Consider the following 14,053-nt stretch of genomic DNA (forward strand, 5'->3'; position numbering starts at 1 on the left):
TTTGTTTGTTTTTATATTCTCGAGCCAGAATTGAAAAGCCGAAAGCGACGAAACAAAAAAAAAAAAAAAAAAAGCGTGGGAAAGCAACTAAGTCTTACTTTGTCAAGAAGAGTTCTCGAAATGTTGTTTGTCAAGCAGCTGGTTTGTAGACACGCCTTCAGATGCGTTTGAATTCTATTTGTGTGTACTTGCAGTTCTCGGCAAAATAGCGCTCAGTGGTGAGTTGCCGGTCACGGCAAAACATCGTATTTGTTTGTGGTTTTGTGTACGTTTTAACTTCCACGAGAGAATCGGTCTGGGAGTGAAGTTCAAGTCCCAGAGATCCTCCGAATCGTCATCGGACTTGGAACAACAAACTCGACTTTTGCAAAAACAACAACAACCTAAAGATGGCAGCGCCTTGCAGCGGCACACGTGCGGCCCCGGAGAGGTCCATCCTGGAGCGGGCGCCGGCGCTGCTGACCGACCTGTACCAGTTCACTATGGCGTACGCGTACTGGCGCGCCGGGCGGCACCGCGAGCATTCGGCGTTCGAGCTGTTCTTCAGGGAGGACCCGTTTTGCGGTTGCTTCACGATCTTCGCCGGACTCGACGATTGTCTGCTTTTCCTGCGCGACTTCCGCTTCACGGACCGAGGTGAGGAATGCTTGACGTTGACAAAAGTTGAGGAACCCAATACGACCCCAGCCACATAAACCCCCCAGCCCCCACCCCACTCTCATCTGCTTTGACATTTGGTTGCGCAATACTTTTCTCCACGTCTTTGCAGAACGAACTCATTCTCGTGAACTGTGTCGAACCAGGTCCACAATCGTGCACAAGTTGGGGATCAGTACCAACCAAATTGTGGAAGAAAGTGAATGTTGTGCAACTTAATTCAATCTGGCGGCTTTAGTTTAGTGAGGAGAAATAACTCAGTTTTTGCACACGGCGTATATAGAGCAGGGCCGATTTAGACCAAATAAATAACACAAAAAAAAATCTGCCCGGAGCTGCAAAACATTTGAACATTGTCATTTGTGATGCAGGCAACAGTGTGTTCGTGGTAGTTAATGTACCAAGAGCTAACTAGTGCTGGACCAAAACAGAAAAATATGCAGCATACAAAACTTTGACATTCATTTTCTTACCTTTGGTCTTCTGATTATTATTATCATTATTATTTGTTTATTTATATATTTTTTAATGTCTCATTTGCATACATTTTTTTTTAGATTTTCTGATTTAAGTTTTTTTTTTTTTTTTACACAGTTTTTTCTCCCCGTTTTATCAATTTCTAACATTTTTGGCAGTTTTGTGAACTAAAGAGACGATGGAAAATAGGCAGTGCAGTGTTCCCTCATTTATTGCGGGTGTTCCAATTAAAAATTAAAAAACTACCGTCGGATATATTGCCGTTAATAAAAAAAAAAATGAAGAAAAATCCCATTGATTTATATATATATATATATTTTCGTTTATTATGTTTTTTTGGTATGATTTTTACTTCATTATAAATGCCTTTTCATTTGTCATATGCTCTTTTTTTTCTGTTTACATTTTTTTTCATTCACATTTTTCTTCATTTACTTATTATACAACACAGTATATATATTTTTTTCTATTTGTTTTTTTTTTGGTATGATTTTTAGTTTATTATGAATGCTTTTTCATTCATCATTCATGTTTGTTTTTTGTTTTTTTTCTTCATTTAAGTCCTCTTTATTTCTATGCAGTCATTTTGTTTTCTGGACTGCAGATGTGGACTTCCTGCGGTCGGTTTTGCCGCCAGCGACTGACCCCGCCTTCTTCCGCTACCTGCGAAGTCTTGACTGTTGTGGCGTGACGCTGCGCTCTGTCCCGGAGGGCACGGTGGTCTTTGCTCGGGTGAGATTCAAGACGCTTTAAGGGTCCGGTCCGCGTCTCGGGACGGCGGTGTCATTTTTTGATTTCATTTGATTTTGTCTGCGATATTTCTGCAGGAGCCTCTGATGGAGGTTGCCGGTCCGCTGGCTGTGGTTCAGTTGCTGGAGACCAGTTTACTTTGTCTGGTCAACTACGCCAGGTAAGACAACAAACGCACATTTTCATTTGGTTGTATCTTTTTAGTTTGAGTGATACAATAATTTTATAGTCATTCATAAAGTTATTTGAAGTGAAAAATTTTTTTATGCCACTAGGTGGCATTAGTGTTTCATGTTGGATGTTCGCAACAGGTAACAGGAACAGTACATGTTTTTTTTTCAAATTAAGAACAAATATTACAATTAATTGAATTGAATTAATAATTATATAATTATATTATATAATTATATTTTATAGAATATATTATTATATGAATAGTTATATAAAATTATATAAATAATAATAATAATAATAATTCACTAAATAATTAAATAAAATAAAAAATAATTAGAATATGAAAAAATGACATTTATAGGACATAAAGTTAATTTGTTATTGCGCAAATTTTTGACACCCCTAATATATATTTATATATATAATATATTGTATCATAATATTTATATATAATTATATAAGACTGCTAATTAATAATTAATTAAATAATAAAATAAAATAAAAATAGAATATGCAAAAAAAAAAAAAAACTTTATAGGACTTAAAGTTAACTTGTTATTGCGCTAATTTTGACACCCATATGCTTTTATACATACCCATTTTAATAATTAATTATTATATATAATTAATAATTATATTAATATTTTTATTCTATATATTATATTAATCATAATATGTAATTATATAATAATAATAATAATAATGAATGAAATAATTCAATAAAATAAAAAAATAGAATGTATAAAAAGAAATAAAAAATTGACACCCGACTATTTTTTCTATTTTCTTTTTCTTCTTTGGAGCCTGGTTTGCAGTAACGCCGCCCGCTTCCGCCTGGCGTCCGGCCCCCGCAGGAAGCTGCTGGAGATGGGCCTCCGGAGGGCCCAGGGCCCCGACGGGGGTCTGACCGCGTCCCGATATTCCTACATCGGAGGTGATTGGCCGTTCGCAAGTCCCTTTTCTCCAATTCGGTTTCTCACTGTGCCGTTGGGCCTCGCAGGCTTCGACCTGACCAGCAACGTTCAGGCCGGTTTGCTGTTCGGGATCCCCGTCGCGGGGACCATGGCGCACTCGTACGTCACCTCCTTCACGGCCATCGAGGAGGTCTCGCCGACAGTGAGGCGCAAATTTGACAAAAGGACAAAAATGCATGCTTTTTTTAAATGATATTAATATTATTATTATTAGCAGTGTCAACATTTGTTTATTTTTTAGTAATTTATGCATTTATTATGCATTATTTATTTATTCATTAATTTGCTTGTTTATTTGTTATTATATGTAAGTTACTTTTGGATGAAACATCATTTATTAAATTAGTTATTTTTAAATTTAAAAAAAAAAGTACAAATGTATAAATTTAAACAATTCAAAACTTAGTAGAAATAATTGTTTTGTTTTTTTTACGATGATGCTGATTTTGTAATTGTGGAGTGTAATAACTGAAATTGTAATTTAATTTCAATGAATTGCACAGCCCTATTTTGAACAGATATAAAATGTGCGATTAATTGAGTTAACTATTGAAGTAATGTAATTAACTCATTCACTGCCATTGACGGAAAAAGGCGTCAAATGATGCTTTTTTTTTTTTTGCTGGTCTGGCAATGAATGTGTTAATTCCAATTGAAATGTTTAATCTCCTGACACCCCTGTGATCTAGAAATAAAGTTGACTTAATCTGTGAAGAATCTCGACAGTACGCGAGCAAGCTCAGCTACAAATCGTTTGCTCTTCCGATTAGACTCTCGTGGATTCGAACGGGGGCCGCGACCCGGTCGACTTCATCTCTCTGACCAGGGATTGGCTGGCGCGGGTGTGTGAGCTTTTGGGGGCGGAGCCCGGCAAGATCCACCAGGGCGAGCTGGCTGCCTTCCTGTCGTACGCCATCGCTTACCCCAACAACTTCCTGCCGGTGATCGACAGCTACAGCGTCACCTGGTAATTGTCCCGCGTTGCCATCGAAACGTACCACATCATTGGCGACTTTTTCTTTTGTGTGCAGCGGCCTGTTGAGCTTCTGTGCGGTGGCCCTGGCGCTGTGTGAACTGGGCTATCGGCCGCTGGGAGTTCGCTTGGACAGCGGCGACCTCTGCAAGCAATCGGTGGACGTGCGTTGCGTCCTGACGCGCTGCAGCGAGCAGTGAGTCGAGGGGAAATCGCCTGTGAAGGCTGCAAGGATGAATGAAAAACTGTGGGATGATGCAGAAGGACCTGGAACGAGCTGAACAATTGAAAGTTTGAACAGTGTTGAATCGGTTAGCAGAAAAAAGTCAAGTTTGAATAATCAAGTAGCCAATGGACTTAAAATCATCCCTAAAGTTCAATGAAAGATTTGACTGTTAAGAATGTCACATTGAAATGATATCAATTAGTAGATTGTAAATTAGCTTAGCATTACTATTAGCTTAGCAGTATCTTAGAATTATTTTAGTATGCTGAGGTAATTTAGCATTAGCTTAGCATGCTAACTTAACAGTAGCATGTTAACTTAACATTAGCATGCTAAGTTAACATTATCATGGTAACTTAGCATTAGTATGTTAATTTACCATTAGCATGCTAAGAAAGCATTAGCCTGCTAATTTAGCATTAGTATGCTGAGTTAACATTAGCATGCTAATTTAGCATTAGCATTTTAACTTAGCATTAACATGCTAAGCTAGCATTAGCCTGTTAATTTAGCATTAGCATGCTAACTTACCATTAGCATGCTAAGCTAGCATTAGCCTACTAATTTAGCATTAGCATGCTAAGATAAGCTAGCATTAACATGCTAAGTTAACTTAGCCTTAACATGCTAACTTAGCATTAGAATGCTAAGCTAGCATTAAAAATGAAGAATTAAAAATTGTGAGCTAGTCACTAGTTGACCTTTTTTTTGGGGGGGTGTTTGCAGCTTTTCTACCTCCGCCTTCGATTCGCTGATCATTGTTGGGACAAATAACATCTCGGAGCAAACTATGGTGGAACTCAATGAAACGGTGAAGGCAACAAACACATTTTGACCTTTCTGATGTGTGTTTTTTTTAATTTTTTTAATGGATATTTGTACTTTTCCTCAGGAGAATGCGATCGATGTGGTCGGCGTGGGAACGCACCTGGTCACCTGCACCAAACAGCCGTCGCTGGGTTGCGTGTATAAGGTTGGTGGGTTTTTTTTGTTGTTTTTTGGTCGCTTCCTTGCGTGGCGATCACGCTTGCTGTTTGCGTTTGCGTTTTCCGCGACAGCTTGTGGAGGTGAGAGGTCAGCCCAAGATGAAGATCAGCGAAGATCCGCAGAAGAGCACCGTCCCAGGGAGGAAAGCCGTCTACAGGCTCATTGACGCTGACGGTAAGGAAAACACAATTTCGTTTTGTTTTTGGTATGTTTTACCGTAACAACACTTTTTGCGCAGGTCATCCTTTTCTGGATCTGTTGTGTTTGGCAGTGGAGCCTCCGCCGGAGGCAGGACGTCACGTCAGATGTCACCCTCTGGCTGCAGATGGCGCTCCTCTCTCTGTCACTCCAGTTCGGGTCATTTGTCTGCGCCAGGAAATGTTCGCCAAAGGGCAGGTGTGCATCTTCATCATCATCTTCACACACAAATGTGGACACAGTTTTGCTTTGATTATTCAAGCAAAATGCGGTGGAAACTTATTTGATCATCACGCTGAGGTAATTTAGCATTAGCTTAGCATGCTAATTTAGCATTAGTATGCTAAGTTAACATTATCATGCTAAGCTAGCATTAGCATGCTAAGTTAGCATTAGCATGCTAACTTAGTATTAGCATGCTAAGTTAGCATTAGCATGCTAACTTAGTATTAGCATGCTAAGTTAACATTACCGTGTTAATTTAGCATTTGCATGCTATGCTAACTTGGCATTAGTATGCTAAACTAGCATTAACATGTTAATTTAGCATTAACGTTAACATGTTAACTTAGCATTATCATGCTAAGCCAGCATTAGCATGTTAACTTAGCATTAGCATGCTAACTTAACATATGGAAACATTTTTGATCGTCCCCTGCCTCTTTAATTAAACAGGCTGAGTTAAGTCTGGTGAATGTGTGTTCCACTTTTGAGGTGACGCGACCTTTGAGCAGCGCTGCAGAAACGAAAGCCGACGTCGAGCGCTCCCTCCAGAGCCTTCACCCTCGACACAAGCGACTGCAAGAGCCCGACTCGTACACAGTGAGCAAAATACTCATTTCAATGTGTCGACCGAAACGACAACACTTGATCACTTTGCGCATCTTTCCACCAGGTGGCGCTGTCGGAGAGGCTATTCAACTTGGTTACAGATCTCACAAGAGGCAGTACGAAGAAGAACAATTTTATCATGGACAATTAAAGAAAATTATTTTCTCTTTTCCAAACCCTGATTTTGTGTCTGTTTACTGAGACTCCTCTTCATAATTCAAAAGCCAATCAAAATTCCTAATATAAAATGTGTAAAATAATGAGGCAAAATGTTGCTGTGTTTCTAGCAAGGTTATTTTTAGTAAACTAAAACTAACGGGAAAAAAACAAACAATTGCGTTGAGGAAATAAAATAAAAACGAAAATGCTTTCTAAAAATCTAAACCTAACAAACTACATTTTATGTTTACGAAACTATATAGCAAAAATTCCTTCGTTTTAGTCTTTGGTCATTCATTTAAGACGAGATTTGAAAGGGTTACGTGACTCATTGAGCCATTTTCAGCAGTAAAAAGTTAATATTTTGTCTATACTTATTAATGTAGTGACTTCATTATTTTTAAAAGTACTTTTTCGACGCTGTCGAGTGACGATGACAATCAAATTTTATACTGAAATGGAGTTCATGTACTTTAATCTGTTTTCTCAATCTACTTGAGTTGATCATGATTTTACAGTGTGCCCAATATACGATGTGACATGAAAATTCTTATTCAAAATGTACAGTTGATAGTTGAGCTGGATAAATTATATGATGGTTTTATTTACCTGTTTTTTTTGTGTGAAAGCATAAAAAAAATGAAGAAAAAAAAGGGATTATGGATGTTCTTTAAATGAAAGACATCCTCCCAATACCTGTCTTGCATTTTCCTTAAAATTGTATGAAATTAACGGCAATCTTCTGTTGTTGTCATTTCTAGTTCCAGATCGTGAAATGGCCACAAGAGGGCGCCCGAGACACTGCAATTAGCCGCCGTGGCGAGTCCGGTCATAGCTTGCACATCTCCTGGATGACCGCAGGGTGTCGCTGCTGTCCGTGCTCCCCTCGCACAAACGCCTCCACGACTTTCCTTCTACAATTGACGTCCCTCGCCAGCATATCCACTCACTCATAAAAGTCGGGTGGAACGCAGATCAAGATTTTTCCGCTTTGGTGGCCCCACTTTTCCCGAAAAAAAGCGTTGAAGGAAGGGGAGAGGACGCGCGGCGAGGAGAGAAGAAGAAGAAGAAGAGGGGGCGTTTCGAAGAACACGCCCATATGATCGACTAGTTTCCACACCGCATCGCGTCTTCTGCGTTGCCATGTTCTTCATCGCTGAGGAGCATTTAAAGGCAACAGGATTTTTCTAAGTAGGCATTACATAACCCGGTCTACGTCTTCTTCTCTTTTTTTTTTAAGTGATGAAAATACTCCTTGAGTGGATTTTGGTGTTGCGCTGCCTGCCAGACGCATCTGGAAAAGATAAGAGAGGGATTCGCTCCCCTAAACTCCAGGAGCAGAAGATCAATCATATTTCACCACCCCCGTGTACATAATGTTGGTGCGCAGCTTGCGTTTCAATGTGAAACTCATTTAAGCGTCCAACCCTCAAAACAGCCCTGCAGCAACTTCCAGCCACAAGTTATGCTGTGAGTGAAGTGAGGATGTGCGCAGCCAGGCTCGTTGGTTGCCAGCTGAACGGCTGCAGGGAAGAAGAGGCGATGGTGATGATGATGATGATGATGGAGCGGACGACGGAAGCCGGTGGTCCTCGCGTCCTCCACGGTCTGGAGATGGGCAGCGTGATGACCCTTTTCTACCACAAGAAGTCACAGCGTCCGGACAAGAGGACCGTGCAGATCAAGCAGGACACCAGACAAATCGTGTGGCGTCGCGCCGGCTCGGACAAAATCGAAGGAGAGGGTGAGTGCCAAGTTTTGCTGATGACGTTTTTCAAATTGTATTGGGAAGGCACGAACGTCACCCCGTGACGTCATCCTCAAGTCCATTAAAGTAGAGCGACTATTTTTTACATTTTTTATTTCCATAAAAGAGGACACTTCGCCCGGCATCCAGATACGGAAAAGATTAAAAACAACAACAAAAACTTAGCGTTAGCATGTTAAGTTAACATTATCATGCTAAGTTAACATTAGCATGTTAACATTATCATGCTAGCTTAGTACTAGCATGCTGAGCTAACTTAGCATTAGCATGGTAACTTAACATTATCATGCTAACTAAGCCAGCATTAGCATGGTAAGATAGCATTAGCATACCCCCACCCCAGCCTGTATTTTGCCATTTTGTGTTTATTTTGTCAACAGCGGGACGTTTCTGTGGAGAGACAGGTGTTTACCCCTCCAGCCAATCGTAGAGTGTGTGTGTGTGTGGGTGTGTGTGTGTGTGTGTGTGGGGGGGGGGTCACGTCACTCAATGCAGGCAGCCGGCGGGCGAATTTGTCGGCTGTATGACGTCACTCCCGCCACAACTTGACAGCACGCACAGTGTTGTTGTTTTTTCACTCACTCACTCAACTCACTCACTCACTCACTCATTCTAGTTTTAGTTATTTCATAAGTGATTCGTTTTAGTTGAGTTCTAACTAGTTTCAGTATTAGTTTGGTTTTTTTTAATAAGTATTACTTGCGCACAATATTTAAAAATAACAGCATGGGCACGACGTCATTTCAAGGTGCTTTTCTATTGGCTGCTGCGAGATGATGTCACTGCTGTGCGACACACTTTCCTTTTCAAAATGTATTCTGTCAGTTAAAAAAAACAAAAAAACAAAAACGTCCTTTTCAAAATAAATCGACTTAAAATCACATTTAAAATCATCCCCAAATGCATCAAATCAATCACCAAAGCCTAAAACGACATTTTTGCTATAAATTTAGTTAGTTTTGTAAACATGAAATGTAGTTTCAGTTAGTTTTTGTTTTTAAAAAAAGCATTTTCATTTTTATTTTATTTTGTTAACGAAATTGGTTTTTGAATTTTAGTTTTAGTGAACTAAAATTACCTTGATTCAACCAAGCACACAAAAAAACATTGTGAACCTGCGTTTGTCTCTTTACAAACAGACGAGACAAATTCCAACTCAGCAGGTCTCGTCTTCATTTGCTACCCCATTTTTTTTTTTTTTTTTTGGTCTCCCTCCTCCACTCTCAGCGCACTTTTTTTCTTCCAGCTGGACTTTCTCAAGTTCCTAAATCCCTCACACCCACGTAGCCCCCCTAAAAAAAACCCACACCTCATTTCCAGATTCTTTCTGCTCGGTCAACTTTTCTTTCACTTTCCTTTTTTATTTGGATTTTGGAGGTCCTTTGCCAAAAAATCCTACATACGTATCTGACTCACCTCCACTCCCAGCTTGTTTTTGTAACATGATATTTTTTTTTCTCCCCCTCCAACTGTTTGCTTTTAAGTACGTCTCCACCCTCCAAACGTACGCCGCAATCAGCATTTTTTTTTTTTTTCTTTGAGATGAACTCTTCGGATGACGTGATGTCAGTCTTTTTGAAGGAATTTTGAGTCGCAGGAAGTGCTCGGCTAATCAAGGGAAGTGTCGGACTTCCTGTCTGTCGTTAGAAACAAAACGGAATAACAAAAAGGTTTTTATACAGGAAGCTGAGAGGCGGACGTATTGGATATCCTGATACCGGTACCTGGTATCAGTACTTGCCCGTCCCTAAATATGAAGGTGACGGTCATTTGTCTTCATGTGACTCATGGGAAACAGTCCAAAGTGCTCCCTTGTTAGCTTAAAAAAATGTGAAAATAAAAGAAAAGGCGGATGAATGGTTGGATAGATAAATGAGATGAAAAGTGAAATATGTTGTTTTGATTCGTACGTTTGGTTGTGCTTCACAAAATTCAACTGCGTACAGCAAGAAAATGTCCAGTAAGAAAAAAAAAAAAAAAAAAAAGTCCAAATTGTTGTTGTGTCTGCAAAAGTTCCACTTATTTTTGCATGCAATTAATTGCAAAAGTGAATCTGATGAATTTGCCCTTCGATAACCTTAAGAAGAACAAGTCAATCCACACGTCAGCGTGCTGGAACGTCGATTGTACGAGTTTGTGTTTTGTTTGCGTTTGCAGAGGACATCTGCTAAAGTCAATACGACGACGTTTTCTTTGTGGGCGTGGACGCCGACCGTGGGAAATGTCAACGTCGATTTGATTCACTCTTTGGTTCATGCTCACTTGAACGTTTCCCGCAGCATCGCAAGCTGCAATTATGATCGCAACCAATAAAAGTTCAACCCAACGTTTTGGGTTATTTATTTAAACCGAAAACTTGAGTCAAATGAATAACCCACAAAACAACCTTTTTCCTTTGCCAACACAACTTTTTGTATTATTAATTCTAAACCAAAAAGTTGGGTCAAATGAATAACCACCAAAACAATACTTTTTTTTGGGGGGGGGATCACCCAACGCTTTTGGTTATTTATTGAAACCAAAAAAAAAATGGGTCAAATGAATAACCCACAAAACAACATTTTTCCTTGGCCAACACAACTTTTTGGGTTATTAATTTTAAACCAAAAACGTGGGTCAAATGAACAACCCACAAGCAACAATTTTTTTTAAATTTTTTGGGGAGGACCCAACGTTTTGGGTTATTTATTTAAACCAAAAAGTTGGGTCAAATGAATAACCCACAAAAGAGCCTTTTTTTTTTTCTTTTTTTTTTGCCAACTCAACATTTTGGGCTATTAATTCTAAACCAAACAGTTGGGTCAAATGAATAACCCACAAAACGACCCATTTATTTATGTATTAAAAACAAAACGAGTCAATCTTTCGGGACCGACCGAAACCTAAAAGTTGCGTCAAACGAATGACCCCAAGCGCAATTTTTCTCATTGTTTTATGGGTTATTCATTTGTTTTTGGTGTAAGCGATGAACCCAAGCAGTTGGGTGGGTCAACCCAATTTGGGTTATTTTGTGAACCAACTGTTTTGAGAGTGTACCAAATGCATTCCAACATCCTCGTTGCTACATCTCAAATGTTCACGTCTGTTATGTTTTTGTTTTTTTTTCTTGCCGCCCACACACTAAGTGCTATTTTTTTGGTGGGGCCCTGCAGCCGTCATGTGTTTGACAGGGAAAGCAATAATAATGTGATCTAGTTTGGTGGTGGGGGGTATTCACGCAAGGCTAATCTTTGCTTTTCCTCCCTGGGCTAGTGGACATCCGAGAGATCCGGGAGCTGCGGTTGGGAAAAGGCTCCCGCGATTTTGAGCGCTACCCGGAGGAGGCTCGTAAAGTGGACTCCGCCCTCTGCTTCATCGTGCTTTATGGCCTGGAGTTTCGCCTCAGGACGCTGAGCGTCGCAGGTCGGTGTCATTTGTTTTTTTGCCAGAGCTCATCTACCCCGTTTGTTTTGCTCGCTTCTCGAACGCGGCCCGAGGTTAACGCATCAAATCTTATCCGTATCGTGATGAGGTTTATTTGAACAAGCGCTGTCAAGTTTATTAACGTTTCTCACGGAGAACTCCTGGTGCGTATCCTCGAGGTCTTAGCAAAGCACTTCATTTCCTTTTTGAAACATTTGACATGTGTTTTTGGTCAAACTGTTGTTGGCGCTCTTGCGTTTTGTTTTGTCTGCTCTCGCGTGTTTATTTATTGTTGCTAACAGAGATTGCATCACGGGGAGAGAATGTAGCAAATACGAATTCAGTGACTGGGACTTCATTGTCTCTTTTTGTTCATCAGTGACTGTCGTGTTGACGTTTTCACGCTACACGGGTGACCCGCGGTGTTTGTCCTGTGATATTTTCAGCCTTCAGCGCGGACGACGTCAACATGTGGATGACCGGTCTCAACTGGCTGATGACTGACACTCAGAGCGCGCCGGCCCCGCTCCAAACAGACAGGTTGCTTCTGTGCACAATCGCAACCGTTTGCGTTTTGATGTTGCGCGTGTCAGCTTCACCTGCTTGACATTTATTAAACACGACAAAAAAGCAGAGAAGACACTCAGTTCAAAGCTCGCGAGGAGACGCTGAAAAAATCCGCTCCTCATCCTCTCTTTTTATTTGGTTTCCACGCCCCTAGTTCCATAGGTGTTCCAACCCTAATAACGCAAATGCAAAACATAGTTGGAACACGGTGGACTTGTTTGCTTGTGTGTGCACGTGAGTGGAAGATTTCTATATAAAAAAAACTTGCTACAATGTGTTCAGACAACAATAACCAAAATGTCAAGAGTTCCACCTTGGCGGAGGTCTGTAGTGTGCTGAAGAGTTTTTATAACAAATTAGGTTTGGTTCTTAATACTGCATTTAACATCGTCTATAAGATCAGAGATAATCTTCCAATTATGTAATCTTGATGCCTCGTCTTGAGTCAGGACAATGTTGACAGTTAGCCGCTAACAATTATTGCGTGCTATTTATTTGGAATTCCGTCCCTATTGTTTTCATTCGTTCTGTATTTCTTCCCTCTCCACGTCTCTTTCGATAGATGGCTGAGGAAACAATTTGAAGTCATGGACAGGAACCACGAAGGAAGGTAAGTAGTTCTAAACTCAGCTTTCCTCATCCTTAGGATGAATGTTGGCGTCGTGTGTTCCAGCAGCTCGGCCATGGAAATGAAACTCGATCCAGATGTCGATTGCGCCCCGCTCACTTTGCTGTCGGTCGGTTCGCGTTCCTGCGCTCGCATTAGTGGACGCAGACTTGTGTTTTGGGTGGATGCGGCTCCAAGACAAACAGCCTGTCACAACTTGATAAGGTGAAGGAAGTGATGCCATAGGCTGCGAAAGGGCAACTTCCTCTCCGCTCTGCTAATCGTAACAATGCAGGAGAAAAGAGGGAGCGAGAGAAAGAGTTTGCGTTGGGCAGTAGCCGCGTTCGCAACATCAAATAGCTTTTCAGAAGGGAAGCTACGCTCATGATCTCATTGCGCGATAGCGGCCACAGAAGCTACATTCCCCCCACCAAGCAGGTCTAAACGGTAAATGCATCGCTTTTGTTTGACGTCATGTACTTCTCCGTCCTTGACAGTTTATGAAAAGATCCCTGTGTTTTGTTTGATAATGCAGAGTATGATGGGAAATCTGCATTTGGGGACAATGGCAGAGAAACATCTCGACAATCCCATTCAAATCGTGTTACTTCTTGAGTCCTCCCCGCCACGGAGCAGTAACATGTTCCAGTGTTTACTGTACAATCCCAAAACGGAAACTCCTGTCAACATCCAAGACGTCCAACCTCTAATTTAAGGACGCGCACTCAGTCAGGTATTTCCTGACGTTAACAACAGTCGCCAAATAAGATATATCAACAGCTAAGATAATACCAGCTAGCAACATGTTTTTGGCAGCAATAGCAAAACAAAACAAAAACTGTGTGTGTGTGTGTGTATAGAAAGAATTTATGAAGGAAGATGTTGGAAGACGCTGCAAAGTATAACTTTGGGTTATGTTACCTTGAAATATTTGTGCTGGTTATTTCCTCTTCAAACCAGATTGTGTGATGTATTGAACTAATTATTTTGATATTATCTATCTAAAGAAAGCTCATAGACTCTTTTGGAGGTCTTCCTTCTTTGGCAGCAAGATAATTTTGCAAGTCAAGAGTTAACCTGCCTGCCTTGAGGCTGTCGGTCAACAACTCCAGTAAGTCTGTTCCACGGATGTCCCCAAACGACTTGTAAAACTCTGCAGGAATGCCATCAAGCTCTGGAGCTTTGCCATCCATTCTGCATACTCACGGCGGGCGCATGGATCTCCTGCCGCGCCACCTTTGCCGCCAACTTCTTGCTCTTGGCTGCGCTTACCTGCGCATTGTGACCTCTGAGGAAGATGCCC

The 14,053-nt window shown here is 40.8% G+C and overlaps 2 protein-coding genes and 1 long non-coding RNA gene across 8 annotated transcripts in view; 2 read left to right on the forward strand and 1 right to left on the reverse strand.

Moving 5' to 3' along the window:
• naprt (nicotinate phosphoribosyltransferase) lies at positions 1–6,423 on the forward strand. Its single transcript, XM_077533808.1, has 13 exons — positions 1–636; positions 1,739–1,866; positions 1,962–2,044; positions 2,862–2,992; positions 3,059–3,174; positions 3,803–3,999; positions 4,064–4,201; positions 4,958–5,042; positions 5,124–5,204; positions 5,290–5,392; positions 5,457–5,614; positions 6,131–6,238; positions 6,312–6,423. The coding sequence occupies exons 1-13, from the start codon at positions 390–392 to the stop codon at positions 6,396–6,398; spliced, it is 1,662 nt and encodes a 553-aa protein (XP_077389934.1). The 5' UTR covers positions 1–389; the 3' UTR covers positions 6,399–6,423.
• The window catches only part of LOC144026803 (uncharacterized), a 24,857-nt gene continuing 13,641 nt past the window's right edge, over positions 2,838–14,053 (reverse strand). For 2 of the 4 annotated variants that reach the window (XR_013285307.1, XR_013285306.1), the window contains exons 7-8: positions 5,160–5,634; positions 2,838–4,230 (exon numbers count right to left, since the gene is read on the reverse strand). This is a non-coding gene — a long non-coding RNA (uncharacterized LOC144026803). Of the gene's footprint in view, positions 4,283–5,159; positions 5,635–12,362; positions 14,039–14,053 lie in introns of those variants that run through there. The other 2 variants (XR_013285308.1, XR_013285309.1) reach the window with 2 other exon arrangements.
• Positions 7,594–14,053, forward strand: part of LOC144026801 (1-phosphatidylinositol 4,5-bisphosphate phosphodiesterase gamma-1-like) — a 21,945-nt gene continuing 15,485 nt past the window's right edge. For all 3 annotated transcript variants that reach the window (XM_077533805.1, XM_077533806.1, XM_077533807.1), the window contains exons 1-4: positions 7,594–8,150; positions 11,427–11,576; positions 12,023–12,116; positions 12,706–12,753. In XM_077533805.1, coding sequence (XP_077389931.1) covers positions 7,892–8,150; positions 11,427–11,576; positions 12,023–12,116; positions 12,706–12,753 — 551 coding nt within the window. In that variant the 5' untranslated portion in view covers positions 7,594–7,891. The remainder of the gene's footprint in view (positions 8,151–11,426; positions 11,577–12,022; positions 12,117–12,705; positions 12,754–14,053) is intronic.

This window comes from Festucalex cinctus, chromosome 10 (assembly GCF_051991245.1).
Source record: "Festucalex cinctus isolate MCC-2025b chromosome 10, RoL_Fcin_1.0, whole genome shotgun sequence".
NCBI lineage: Eukaryota > Metazoa > Chordata > Actinopteri > Syngnathiformes > Syngnathidae > Festucalex > Festucalex cinctus.